At 40.3% G+C, this 15038-nt stretch overlaps 1 protein-coding gene across 1 annotated transcript; it reads left to right on the top strand.

Moving 5' to 3' along the window:
- The first annotated feature begins 1744 nt into the window (after positions 1-1744).
- Positions 1745-14734, top strand: kcnk6 (potassium channel, subfamily K, member 6). The gene is made up of 2 exons (XM_010769821.1): positions 1745-2121; positions 13975-14734. The coding sequence occupies exons 1-2, from the start codon at positions 1806-1808 to the stop codon at positions 14382-14384; spliced, it is 726 nt and encodes a 241-aa protein (XP_010768123.1). The 5' UTR covers positions 1745-1805; the 3' UTR covers positions 14385-14734.
- Positions 14735-15038: the final 304 nt, after the last annotated feature.

The following is a 15038-nucleotide window of genomic DNA, read 5'->3' as shown; positions in this document are numbered from 1 at the left end:
TTTATTTTTTTTTCTTTTAAACTCATAGTTTTGCTTTATTCTGAGAAAGTGTTGCTTTATCTTTATGATACAAAACTAATCCCATAGGGACATACCCCCCATCGTCGAAGCAGCCAATGAGAGGAGGAGCCAGGAATCAGATTTACACCCAGAGCACGGGGCTTGCTCGGCCCTTCCTTAACCCTCCTCCGAACATGGCGCTGTGTTCCTGATTTGCTCTGTCTGTTTCAAAACCACGTTACTTTATTAAATTACCCATTTGAACCTTTTCGAGACTACATCGTCTCTTTTTAACTTCCTCCTGGGCTTTAGAACAACGATCACGATCTTCACTCTATTAGAGTAAACCTAAGTGGGTACACTCCAGCATACACCGCTGGTGGACTCCATGCAGTGCCAGTCCTCTCACTAACTGTGAAAAAGAGTGAATGCACTTATTTTAAACATGTGCCATAAGATGCTTGTAAGGTGCTGATTAAGGATATTTATGTGCATTTTCAGTGATGTAGGCTACTTACTGTGGTGGCCATAATAATATGTGAGACATTTTCGTTTTCGTGGACCTTGATGTGAAGTTAAGATTTTTGATAAGCTTTAGGTATTGCAATTTCACACGTGTACAAAAGTATAGCTTAATTCAACTGATGAGGGCTATGTGAATAAATGTAAGCGATGTGATGCAAGTAGCTCTTGGCCACTTTCATTTTTTCAAAGTAGCTCTCAGATGAAGAAAGGTTGGAGACCCCTGATATAGAGGAACAAAGACAGCCCACATCTCTCTGCCTCTCCAGGCCGCGTCAGTGTGGAGAGCTCCACCTCAGAGTCAGATGAGACTACATCACAGGAAGGGTGTGGGCCACATCTGGATCTGAAAACATGGATCAGAAACCTAAATGTCCTGAAAGGGCCTGTACAACTGTGCACACAGATACTTAAACAATTACTAAACTCTATGTACTAATCTGCAACTCTGTGAATTTAACCAAACGAAGATGGCAGCCAAAATCTTCCTTGTTGTTTTGGATCAGGCAGAGCAAATAAAAGTTTATTAAAAATAAGGAAAATAAGATTAATAGTTTGGTAAATAAAACGGAGTATGAGCTTTTATTTTTACTAATGGCTCTTAAAAGAAAAACAAGGACAGAGCGGTGTAGTATATATTTAAGTGCTGTACTTTTTTACTTTTACTCCACTACAATTCAGTGATAAATAGTTTACTTTTACTACATAAATGTATTACCTTCAGTCACTTTGTAGATATAGATTCATGATAAACAATATATACATAATATAGATTAGTAGAATCAAAACATATAATATATGATTGTGAAATTGGCTAATTTGCCTAATGAGTACTTTTACTGTTTGTACTTTAAGTATATTTTGATGCTAATACTTTTGTACTTTTACTTGAGTAACATTTTGAATGCAGGACTTTTACTTGTAACAGAGTATTCCTACACTCTGGTACTTGTACTATACAAGATCTGAGTACTTCTTCCACATGTGGTTGTCTTTGGTAAAAGGGTGTCGTTTGGGGACATTTGGAAAATAGATCATGTCTTTGAACAGCAGAAGGGTTATTTTCCAGTGGGACTAGTTACAGACTCCTCCAGGATCCAGGATGCAGCTCCAGGACTCTGCTGTGGACACACCCTGCTGTGGGAGGAGGATGTTGGAACAGGAGGGGTTCAAGTTCAATTAGGACAGCCCCCAAAATATGTTCCCCCAGCCGTCACACGGAGAGGAAGAGAGCAGTCAGAGAGGGAGTCCCATGAGCAGATGTGATCCCTGAGTTCGCAGACATGCATTTTGTGGGAAGGTCGTGGCTGCTGCTGACAGGCTTCATCCTCTTCTATGTCATCTACCTGCTATTCGGAGCCCTGGTGTTCTCCAGCATCGAGCGGCCGATGGAGGACCGGATGCGCACCGAGCTGGAAGTCCTGAAGCAGGAGTTCCTGAACCTGAGCTGCGTTAGTGACGCGGCGCTGGAACGCTTTCTGCTCAAAGTGCTGGCGGCCAACAAGTACGGCGTCTCCGTGCTCAGAAACGCCTCCACCACCTCCAACTGGGACCTGGCTTCCTCCATGTTCTTCGCCAACACTCTGGTCACCACTGTCGGTGAGTGCAGCCCTGACTAAGACACACAGGGAAAGTTTTCTGAAAGTCACTTGTGACACTTGTTTTTTGCGCAGGACGCAGCCTCAGAACAAAGACCTTACTGTCAGATTCCTCCATGAACAAAACAACAATCAGCAGTCCGATAAAGGGGGTCAAATGTTTGGAGATGAGACGGCACAAAAGTCAAATCCTGGTCACCCATTTATGGCGTTATTTTGCCACGTGTCGTGGATGTGACAGACAGGGGGAGGCCGGGTTGTTTGTGACAATTTTGAGCGAACTAGCTATTCATTATTTAGTTTGAGGTCTCACATTTTCATGTACAAGGAGTTTCACTGTTGCATCCTGCCCCACAACAACACAATTGCAACAATGAAAATTAAAAATGATAAATTAGATGAATCCACACTAGAACTATGGTCTCAAATAATCCACTTTTAGTAAAAGTCCTGATTTAAAATGTTACCTAAGTAAAAAATAATTAGCATCATAATGTACTTAAAGTACTAAAAGTGATTATTCTGCACAATAGCCAATTTAGAATAATCTAAAGTACATACATATTATCAGCTTAATGTACTTCAAGTAAAAGTACTGGTTATGCAGAATGGATCATTTCACAGTGTTTTATTATTTTGGGTATTATATTATTCGGTTTTTCTACATGTGAGTAACAGCATTTTAGTTTGGTAGTTTTCTCGATGTGGAACCAATTTGAATACTTAGTATTGCAATGATTAAATACTGTGTAGAATGTTAGAACAGTACTGCATTGCACTTTATCAGTACAAATGTATGTTTATGTATATCTACAAAGTAGCTGTTAAACTAAATGTAGTGAAGTTAGAAGTACAATATTTGCCTCTGAAATGTAGTGGAGTGATAGTATAAATTAGCATTAAATGGAAATACTAAAGAAGTGTACACGTGTGTATGTCAAAAGAAGTACTCAAGTGCTATACTTGAGTAATGTTACTTTGTAGTTACTATTCACCACTGCAATATGCACTATATGTTTATCTCTACATGTACAGTATATCTAATTGCTAATGTATCATTGTGGGTCATGTGTGACACTTTGTATCTGTGACCAGCAGCTCTGTAGGTCTCTTTGTCATGAGGCGAGTCTGGGGCTCACATTATAGGAGGCTGAACTTTAGGGTGAATCGGAAGTCTCATGTGTTGGTGTGATCTGTCTTGTTATGTTCATGCTAACTAGAAACCTATAGACAGGTTCACATAGCATGGCCAACCTAATGAACAAGTTGTAGTTGACTCTTGTGAAAGGCCTCATTTGTCTCAGCGGGGTGAGGGTGTCTCAATAGCATCAGTGGATATCAATACTAGGGAAAGACCACATTCTAAAAATTATAATTCAATACCATGGTAGAATACAAATACAAAATAAATCCAATGGACTTGAACATATTCTAATTCATTTTAGTTTGCATTCTGGTTCTTGTTCCAATGTCAAACAGGTCATAATTATCCCTCAAACATCTATTATTGCTGTAAAAATATCTCCTTCAAACAGCTGTCTTTATTCAGGTTTCTTGCCAAAATCTCAATATAACAAGGCTACATTTAAACACAGCATGCATTTACCTCTGACTAATAGTGTTTCTTATTGAATGAAGCTATGAACCATCATCATATACCTTGAGATTCAACCAAGCCCACTTCCGCATGACTAAGCATCAACTTCAGAGCGTCACCCTTGGTGTTTTCATCCCACAAAATATGAATTTGACAGCTACAGTCGCTTCATAGTGTCTTTTAGTAGATTGATGAAAATAGCGCTTTCTTTTTATGAAAGACAATCATAGTTATGCATAGCTGAGGTAATGTTAAATAATCTTTTAGTAACAATTCACCTTGAATTTAAATATAATAAACTAGCAAACAATGTGTAGCCCAATAGCTTGTTTTTAGTACAGTAATTGAGTATGTACTTTGTTACTTTCCAACACTGTCAAGGATAAACAATATTCAGTTTGCCCATGACCGCTGTTACGTTTTTCAGCATGGCTTCACTTGCACTGTCGCCAAAGGTAGTTGCCTCAGCAGCCAGGAAGTGTTGACGTGATATAGTTCAGCATTGTTAACATGGGGACCACACGTTCTCTTTATACATCCATGACACAGTCGCGCAGATCTACGCTAGTGCAAAAGTCGTGGTGGTTATATCTCAACTGAGTTGGAAAAATGATAGACGCCCCGGGACGTCTTTAGTCTGATGTCCTGGCGTTATCTTAACAACATGATACTGGCAGTACTTTGAGAAAAAGTCCCTTTCGGCATCGATTTGGTACTCAATACTTTGTTGTGAAATACCTACGGAGTTCCTGTGTCATTGGTTTGCGTTAGCCCTGTGCCCTACAGTTAACTTAACTTCATAACTTATGAACTGTTTGGCATAGACTTATGTGGAAGGTGTCATTGAACTCAGCAGAGTCAGACAATGTTAAGCTAGCTGTAGAACTGTAGGTGGTTTGAAATTAGCATTTATAAAATACCACACATTTTACCTAAGAAACTACTCTCTAATCTAATACAAGTTACATCATTCTAATTTCAGCATAACAGGTTCAAAATATAGACTTTGTCGAAGAAATTACTTCAGGGAGTGGTCTGATGCCCCTCCTGTCACCCTATTTTGGTAAAGCCACGGTGTTAAAACCACCCCCGATCTCCCCTCCGACACAGTCTGATTCCGTTGTGTATTTTGTCACAGTGGTCTGAACCCTGTATGTTGAGGCCTGACCTGATTATACAGGAAGTGACGGGTGCAGCTGTGTGAGAGCAGGTTGTTATACATCAGAGGTTTTTATGGTAGCTTCCAGTTCCTCCGCAGCAGTAACGTCGTGGTGTCCCTGAACTACTCACACACCTGCACAGCCACATATTCCACACCATCATCACATAATCAGTGATCGGTGTTTTTGTTGACCTTTAGGACAGAAAGTAAATGTTCCCCAAGATCACTTCAAAGTATCATCAGTTTCAAGTTTTTTTTTGTTTATAAGATTTGAATCAGTTCTTCAAGAATAGTTAATTGTCAGTTGAAGTCTGTCTGTGCAGAATGCTGTGAAGGATCAAACATGGGAGTTTTATTGATCCTTCTCCCATTCTTTGTTGATTTTCACATATAGATATATTTTGCTAGGAATTTTGAAGGAGAATTTCCTTAATCCCCTCCAGAGGCTTGAAAGGTGACATTACTAACCCAGCATTTTACAGGAAATGATTACAATACAAAAATGCTGCCAAGTATGTGTGTTATCATTAAGCATGTAAACTTGAAGGGCTTGGAAACTTGAACGAGTGCCTTTTTGAAACGAAATGTTGCTCATGAAGCCAAGATTATTAATCAAGAGGAGGAATACTACCCAAAACATTTGTAAAATGTCTGAGAAAGTGACCCTCATGCCCAGAGGCTTCACATTGATGAGAAATTGCTTTATGGAGTGGAGATGGAAAGATGTGGGTGGAATAAAATACGACATCAAGTTGCACCATGGGAATTGTTGGATTCAGTGTTCCTCACAAAAGTGAAATGTTAAATCACTGGAGATCACTGGCATTTTGTGTTAATGCCCTTGGTTACGTTGGTACAATCATTAAGATCTAACCCACCATGGGATCGGTTACCATTCTCATCAGATGTTATGGAGAGGTTTATATAACCAAGCCTTGAACTTTTGATAACACTGCTCTGAGATAACCTCTGTCTGAAGTCTTTGCACTTGAGTCCCGAGGGTCAGCGGCATGGTCATAAGATCAAGAACTTTCTCTCATGCAAAATAATCGTACGTTTATTTTCCAAATATTGTCTTTACCTAATTTGCAACTGACTATTTTATATTCTTTTGTGTGAGGTGTCCAGTGCAATAACAGCAGCGTGGCAACAGAGCTGTTCGTTGTTACTAATTCAGATTATCATGGCAGAATGTACTCTAATTGACCAGTATAAAGGCATAGCCTGTATCTACAGTATGGCTTTGTTTGTCATCCTAAAGGTCACAATGAGCCGCTACCTATGGCCGCTACCTTACCTTGATTTGAAGCGTTTCCTGTTGAAACAGGATGTTGTGTGAAGCAGAGTGATGCACAGGGCCTACTTGCTAATGTGCACAGTTTGCACAGTGCTTGTGAGAAAGAAAGAGACAGTATTTTTATATTTCTCTTTTCATTACAGAACATTGATTTTAAGTTTTGATTTGAGCCGCATAATAGCTTTGTACATATAAATGCATACAACTACTAAATTCTGTGTATGGATCAATATACATGTTAAAACAAAAGTGCACAATTGTATCAGTCAGAATCAACAGATGATTAGATTTATACAATTAAAGATATAACTAGTTTATATCGGATCTTGTATTTGGCCAAATGCTGAGTCATTTAGAACCTGGTAAGACATGAACTTTGTGGCTTGACAAAAGTTTTGGAGTTTGGGGAGTCCAAGTACCAAAATACTGCTGTGTCTGTGTCATGATGACATCACACAGAGAAGGTCCTGGAGGCTTTTTTCTAGCTTCTGTGCTATCAAAGCAAACCACTATGAAAAACACACGGCCACATTCACAGACGTGCTGACTCTCATGGGACATGCATGAAAAGAACAGAAGGGACCTTTGTGGCCAGGTCAGTGGCGGTTCTATGGGGTGGCACGGGGTGGCAGCTGCCATCTCAGAAAAATGCCTTGCCACCCTAGTTGCCACCCCAGTTGGCAGCTTTGTTTTGAAATAAAAGTTGTGGCTCATCGGACATTTATGAGAGAAAATCTCTAATGTCCGAGTGCAAGTGAATGCAGCACAAGACGCGAGCTTTGTAACCCCTCCCCCGGCCCTGGCGCGAGCGTGGAAATATGATTGGTGGCGATTTCATTTGAATGGGGGGACAGCGCAAAACGAGAAGTATTTCGGATCCAAGTAGACGAAAGGAATGAGGTATTTGCGGTCTACAATGACAGAGAAGAGCATGTCAGGTTTGGCTGTACTCGGCATTGAATTAAAACGCACCATAGCTTTAAATCTTAATAAGTTTGTGAGGCGTTTTGCTGAACAAGATGGTAATCGCCACATTCAGCTGTTATATTATAGGCATGCCAACTTGATGATCTGCTCACGGATGACTCGATGAGCATAACAAACTGTTAAGATGATGACCTTGCGTGTGTATAAAATTTTTCTTCTTTGTGGGGTCTGCCCCCAAAAAACAGTTTCAAGTCCTGAGAAAATCAAATGAGACTGTGTAAAACTTCACTGCCCAGCCAAAAAAAGTAACCACTTTGATTTAACTAGGCCAGTAGGTAAGGACTTTCCACTGGATAATAACTGCAGCGATGTTTATGTTTTAGCTGAATACACGTTTTTTTAACCCTAACTGATGCAGTTAGTCACTTCTTTAATGTTTGTTCTTTCTGATGTAAAGTCAAGGTTGTAACTGTTTGCAGTAAAGTTGTGGGGCACTGAACTGTTCCTTTGATTCTTTTGATATATGATATAATTAGTTGTCTTTCAAATTTGAAGGAGGGTGAGCAAGCATCTTGAGGAACATTCATCATTAACTCCTCCAACATTTTTTGTTTATTCCATAATAAATGAATATGTGAATCATAACAGGGATTGACAGCTGATAGAAATAATATGATTGTTAATATTATCATATTAATTCAGACAAACATCGATGAGACAGTTCATTAATGTACTTATTGCAGCAGTCTGCATAGATTGGTACCCCTGCTGGTCTAAGAGTGAAACAAACTCATCCATTTATTGTTCAGTTAAAATTCATTCCATTATGTCTGCCACCTTATATATGTAAGGCTTTACTGATGTGCCACAATAATGTCACCTAATGTTATTGAATTAAAATCTCAATATTGTGGTTTTCCAAGTTAACATTGATTGATATGACTGCGATTAAATCAGCATATACTTCTGCCAGGGGATGCCACCCCTCAAAATCTCCTGCCACCCTCTTGCCATCCCATGAATGTTTTTGTCTAGACCTGCCCCTGGACCAGGTGCCTCATTTATAAAGCCTTGTGTAGGATTGGTGTGGGAAGGTTGCTTACGTAGGACAAAGCAAATAAATACGCACAGACATTTTACGATTCATAAAAGACTGCGTACCGGCACAGGACTTGCGTACGGCACATCCTACGCCGGTTTCCCTTTTTATAAATCACAATCAACTCGAAATGAGGCGCAGCTTTTGCGGGCTTCACGTAACGCCCATATTTGCCTATAAATAATCAAAGAAATGTTCATTCATTCATTAGAGGTTTCTCAATACTCAAATTTCCCCTCCTCGACTCCTCAGTCCTCCGGTAGTGACCCGGAAATGAATTTCAGCGCGCCATTTTGAAGGACATCTCATTTCTCTAAATGCACTTCGAGGACCGAGCATCGAGCATCGAGGAGGCTCTCTGGAGGAGCTCTAACGAAGGAGACACTGATGCATCCTCCACGGCTCCTCCACGGATGCATTTCCGGGAACGGTGGAGGCATGACGCACGGCCGGACTTATCTCAGCCAATGACGGCTCTGCAAGCATCCGCTGGATATTATTTTAGTAACTGCTTTCATCGCGTCGCGATGAAAGCAGTAGTGAGAACAGCTGTGAGGTCCATGCAGAAAGCAGAGCAGTGTGTAAAATATATATACCACTCACAGTATAACAGGCCTACATTACTGTCTGTATTTGTATGCTGTAGTTTAGTAGATATCTACAAACAAAGAGTCAACATTTTTCTAAGGACCATTTAGTGCTTCACATAATAAAATACACAACGGCTGTAGCCTGATTATGCTTTAGGAGCAGTAGGTGTGTGTGTGGTAGTGTGTAGGGTGTGTGTTGTACAGTGCGTAGGTGCGGCAGACAGACAGGTCTCAGTTGGTTTGGTGTCCTCTGCTTACTTTAATACTTGTACAACTTTTGGCCCGTAAATTTCAATTCCCATTTCAGCGACCAGAGAGAGAGGGGGGGAGGGATATATCCAGTCTCTGATTGTGTTACGTTATTATGAGAGTGCTCTCATATTTGTTTAATCTCTTAAAATGTAGCCTATATATTATATAAATACATGTGTAGTGTGTGTGTGTGTGTGCGTATATTATGTCCGCATCTGTAGCCTGTTATTGTCTCATTATATCGCACTGTCAATGATTAAAAATAAATATATAAGTGTCATGAACACATCTGTCCATCAGAGTGCTGCTGTGCCTCCTGTCATCATTAATGGACGTCTCTTTAAAATGGACCGCTCAGAGGAGAGGAGTTCTCATTTCTCTAACCGCCTGCTGCTTTCCCCTCACTTTCCTCCTCGGCTTCCCCTCCTCAGTCCTCCGCTTCGCATCTCCTGTGGGCGGCCACCAAGTCTCGAGGAGAGGAGTCGAGGATAGGAGTAAAGGAGGGGAATTTGAGTATTGAGAAACCTCTATTCTGACTGACTGCATGAAGAAAGATCGCAGAAAATGACGACAGAACAGCTAAGAAAAGACATTCTCACACTGTGTCAGATTTTGGTATTTTGGGAAAGGTCGAGATAAATTGTTTGGTGGATTGCAATTTGAACCAGAGTAAGCAGCATGGAGGTAGGATCGTCACCAACATAAATAAATAAAGTGGTCCCAAAAAGTCTAAATGACAAAAAAAATACACATAGCCCTATCCTCAGGCAGTGTGTTTGTACCGGGGACAGGAGACACCCCCTTGATGAGAAACTTAAGAAAGTGATCGGGGAATCCCTCCGGAGTGGAGGTCATGACGACTGGATCTGAATTATTGTTTTGTATTTGGTGCTTTTGGTTCCAGCTGTCGATCAGGCAACTATATATCCATAATTCAACAGTTAAAGGAAATACAACTAAATGTTTTGTGTTATATAGCTGTACCAATTGACCACATGTGTTTCTTAGTTTCCATACCTCCTGTGTTTTACGAGCGACTTATCAAGTCTTGGCGAACGGCATAAAACATGATTAAACATGATAGTATATAAAACCATGCTAATATCTATACAACCTATAGAAATGCAAAACGGCGTCAGTTTAAAGTAATTCTGTCCTTCTGTTTACCGCATCATTTATGAGAATATATTTCTTAACAAGAGAACATAATCGAGGGGTGGTCAATAACATTTCCGTATTTATTTATTTCTCCAAGTTATGTTTTTGTGTGCACTGAGGAGTCTCAAACAGGCGTTTGTTAAATCATTTTAAGGTTGGCTTTAATCAATTTGTGAAAATGAATTCTTCATAGGCCTAGCCTATATGATAAACGAGAGGTAACATTCTATTTATGGTATTATTTCCACATATTTCTCTCCATTCTTCCTTCTGCCAACGGTGTCGCAGTTTCTCGTCCCTCCCGTTTTTGTGCTTATTGCGTACGCATGGGTCAGTTTGCTTGGAGGACCGCGACAATTATATGCCTCGGCCCGCGGCAGATAATTGGATGGCCTACCTGCCTGTCAGCCTTCCATCTCGTGCACAAACTTATCTCGTGCTTTCATTAGTCATTTGCGCGTTCGTGTGTGTTGGAGGAGGGGCTCTGTAAGGAAGTCTGAAGAAAGGGGCGGATTTATTTTGGTTGTGTGCTTTCAAATTCTAGCGCACTCTAGCTGGTTTCTCCATTCTTACGTGCCCTACCTTTTTAAGGCTTGAAGAAAAGCTAAAAGAGCATGAAGCTAGAAAGTAGCTGACACAAAAATAAGAACAAAATGTTACGTTTGCCTCTAATGAGAATTAAAGTTGAAAAAAGTGTGTCCATGATACCACATATTTTGCCACAAAGCAAACTTTAATTGGAAATTAGTGAATTAATAAACTGGACAATGTTATCAAAACCATCAACTACAGTAGATGCCATCAACCACAGAGAGAACTTGGGCCAGGGGCATTAAACATTATATCTCAACTATCCACTTGTGAAGTAATGTGAATGCATATATGCATGTGATTGTCTATTGTGGTAACACATTTGTTCAGACGGACATCAACAAACTCAAAATAGTTTCAGTGGTAGTTCTGCTACAGTGAGTGTTTCCACAATGTTTTGACACACTTCACAGTAATGAATTGTACAAACAGTTGAGCTGAACTTGTGCATGTTTTGGCAGATGACTAAAATCTGCAGTCTCCTTAAAGTACTCCACCAAATGGAGTGGTGCAGGAATTAGTCCTAAAACCCAGAAAAAACTTAGCATTTAACCACTTCCAGTTTTCTAGTTTTTAAGTCAATGTTTTTTGTATGTGTTTGCCTGAAATAAGGTCTGTGGTTAACTCAAGCTGAAGAGATTTTTCACATTTTGTTTTACGTATTAAAACTTCAGTAAAAACTTCACTCATGCATGTCCGATGGTATAAGTGTCAAACAAATGGCGGTTGCTAACAAGAGACTAAATGTCATCACACCGACACAAGTTCGCTTTTAGCTTGTCATTTTAAAGACATACAAGGATTCTTTTTTTTAACAGAGGTTAGGAGATAAATGAAACATCTAACCACAAAGTCTGTCATAGTTAGCAGTGGTTAAGCGCAACCATCTGGCTGTGCTGTAGTTCGTTTATAGCCTCACGTTAGCTTTTTTATTCTGTTGATTGCATTTACGCTTCAAAAATCATGAAGTGGTGTAAATATGTGGAAGTTATCCTGCTGAACGGAATGTGTTAGCTATCATAAACTTGTATTGGTCACAGACCTTATTTTCTGCAATATACAAAATATGGGGGAATCCCATTACTTTTTGTCGAGGGAGCCCTTGCTAACTTCCCAGTCGTCCTATAGAAATACATCATCAACTGCACCACTCCAATTTTATATTTTTGTATTATTAATGTAGTTAATACTCTGCTGTAAGGGGGCATCACCATCCCAGTCTTTCTCGACTCAAAGTGACATCAATGTATTGTGGCACAGATGTAAAGGACTGGCTTATCTATAACCAGTTGAGTAGCACTTGAAATGTTTGGCTCTATGAACCTTGATGTAATTATATGATTCTGTTTTCTTTTCTTCAAGGTTGTATCTTCCTGGTCAAATGTACTTATTGTAAGTCACTTTGGATAAAAGCGTCAGCTAAATGCAATGTAATGCAAAGTTTGTGTTTGAATGATGATTTCTCAGCCTCACTTGCACAGACGTGTTATCTCCCAGACATGATTCTCAAGGTCAACAAAAGCAATGTGATATAACCATAGACTGTCAAGCTCAAAGTGTCTTGACAATGCCAGTATTCCTGGCTAATCCAAAAATAGGCGGCCGGTTCACTTTAAAAATGTGCTCCATTCTTCCCCCAGCCCGTTTCTGTAGACAAACACAAGTGATCACAGAGTTAGATCCAACCAACATGACTGTCTGCTCCTGTGTGTCGGTGATGACAGACAACAACCTGTGGCTGACTTTGATAAAGGAAGCTTTGTTCTGACTGAGTCTGCTATCTGACTCCAACGAGCGCCAGGCAGCACCGTTTAAACACATCGCCCAAAATCAGTGATGAGCAGAGCTTCATTATATTAAGGATGTCATTGTTTTAATTCTCAAAGTTCTTATGTTGAGTAACATTATCCATCCTACTTTACAGTATTTTCAGCATAGTTCCATTGAGTAATCTGATTTGATCCAGTTTAAAGCGATAATTTCAAAGGATTTAAACTCGCTTACGTAAGCAGATGTTTCATATTAGATCCTATGCAAATCAAATTATATTATGATATCAAACGCAGTGACTCGCTTTGTGCTCTTCTCAAATGTCTCTGTGGCAGTGTAATGTCTTTCTTTCGAAACTGCGGCTGTTTTTGTTTTCATGACTTATTTGTAGTGTGCTTATAACTTTAATCCCTTTACCTTAATGTGACAGTAGAAGGATTGACTCCTGGACCAGTCAGTGGACCCTTTTTATTACAATAGTTTCAGTGCTGTCTGGTAGATATTGTCTACCCAGAATTATGATTGATGTTTTAATTTTTTTCATGAAATGTAAACTTGGAAGTGGCTAATCTGCATATATGAAAATGTAAAAACCGTGAATTTGCAATTACTGCAACCGGGTACACGCATCCATTTATTTATCTGTGGCTTGAACATTTTAGATGATACATAAAGGATATCTCCCTGTAGGCAGGCTGGAAAGGTATTTATGTGTGAAGTAATGTTGGGTTTTATTTTCTTCATCCCAGCATTAGTGTGCTGATAGTGAACAGTGTTACTGATTTTCAGTTGTTCTAACCCGTAAGGCTGCTGGCTGAAGCCTACCATCGAGACACAATTACAGTATGTGCTACTGTTCCAACCTGACTTACAGACCTAGTGGCTTTACTGCTGTGTCAGAATTTGAGTTTACTTGTTTTTTTCTGCTACTACTGAAATCTAAAATAAATAGTTTAGCACTGTACCAGTAATCACATTCAGTGGTACCAGACAGAATATAAATGAAATGTCATGTAACCTTAATCTTGACTATTTTTAATTTAGGACTTGCTTCAAAATCATAATATTTCCTAATCTAAGGAAGACCTATATGCAATTTGGGCTGTGTATTGGAAACAAATCTGGTGGTAAAAGGATAACCATGATACAAGGCCAGGGTAACAATTTAAAATGTTGCTTTCCTAGATATTGCATTGGTTTAAAAAAAATCTTATGTAGGAAAAGTGTAAATTATAAAGAATGTGTATGCACATTTGCATCTAATTGGAGTAAAACAATTAACAAATAAGGATCCGTCTGTCTGTCTCAGGGCTCAAGGCTTTAAGACATCTACAGATAATTGAAATACTGCCGGATGTTTCACCATTTGAATGTTCTTCCTCTTGTGCTTCTCCTCTTCCTTCCTCTGCAGGTTATGGTCACACCACTCCTCTGTCAGACACTGGTAAAGCGTTCTCCATCCTCTACGCCCTGATCGGGGTCCCCTTCACCATGCTGGTGCTCACGGCTTGCGTGCAGAGGATCATGTTCCCCCTGGTGCTCGCCCCCGTCGGGCTGCTGCAGCGCTCCGGCCTGGAGCCTCGGCCTGCCACCATCGTCCACTTCCTGTTGCTGCTGATCCTGGTGGTGATGTGTTTCTTCGTGGCGCCGGCGGCCGTGTTCAGTGCGGTGGAGCTGTCTTGGTCCTTCCTGGATGGAATCTACTTCTGCTTCATCTCGCTGTGCACTATCGGACTGGGAGATTTTGTCCCGGGAACGCAGCCCAATCAGCAGTACAGGTCGCTGTACCAGGTCGCTGTCATGGGTGAGTGCAGTTGTTAATATATCCTTCCTACATCAGAAATTGTGTTCGTCCATTTACACAACTATAATCCAGCCAAACTGTAGATATTATTATAAAACGGTACAGGAACAGACTTAACCAAAGAACATCGAAATTGTTACAACGTCATTTTCGGCCACTAGGGGCTCTCAATCTTACAATAACAAGAGTTGTTTTGGTGTCGTAAGGTAGTGTGGGATTGTCAAAGTTTGTCATTGCAGTCTGCTCTCAGTTAGGATTACGTAATTGTTCATGGTTTGGGAGGTTTTTAGCAATTGCCACATTTTCCGTAGAGGTCTCCTCTTTAATGAGTCCACAAACTGACCAGCAGATTCAATAAAAAAAAAAAGAAGGAAAATAAAGTACTTTCACAGAAAAATATCAGGGTTTCAGGGTTTGCTTCTCACAAAACAAACAGCTAGGAGCCCATTTGCTGCTATTGTTAATTCAGCTTGTTTCTCTGACAACTTCAGATCCAGGCATTCAGGGCAGTGGCGCCGGAAGTAGGGGGGCCAAGGGGCCATTGCCCCTCCCCCCCCCACACTTTACAGCCCTGCCCCACATTTTCGCAGTGGCGGATGCAGCAGAACACTACATCCCGTTTCAATAATTCCCCCCTACTCTATAGTCGCATCTAAAAAGAACACGATCTG

Source organism: Notothenia coriiceps, unplaced genomic scaffold (genome assembly GCF_000735185.1).
Source record: "Notothenia coriiceps isolate Sejong01 unplaced genomic scaffold, NC01 NC01_scaffold00007843, whole genome shotgun sequence".
NCBI lineage: Eukaryota > Metazoa > Chordata > Actinopteri > Perciformes > Nototheniidae > Notothenia > Notothenia coriiceps.
This window is presented reverse-complemented; position numbering and strand designations above follow the sequence as displayed.

Bases quoted from the DNA above. Each gene is read 5' to 3' on its own strand.
- kcnk6 (XM_010769821.1), top strand. From the start codon at position 1,806: ATGCATTTTGTGGGAAGGTCGTGGCTGCTGCTGACAGGCTTCATCCTC. The intron at 2,122-13,974 runs GTGAGTGCAGCC...CTTCCTCTGCAG, and splicing joins CACTCTGGTCACCACTGTCG to GTTATGGTCACACCACTCCT.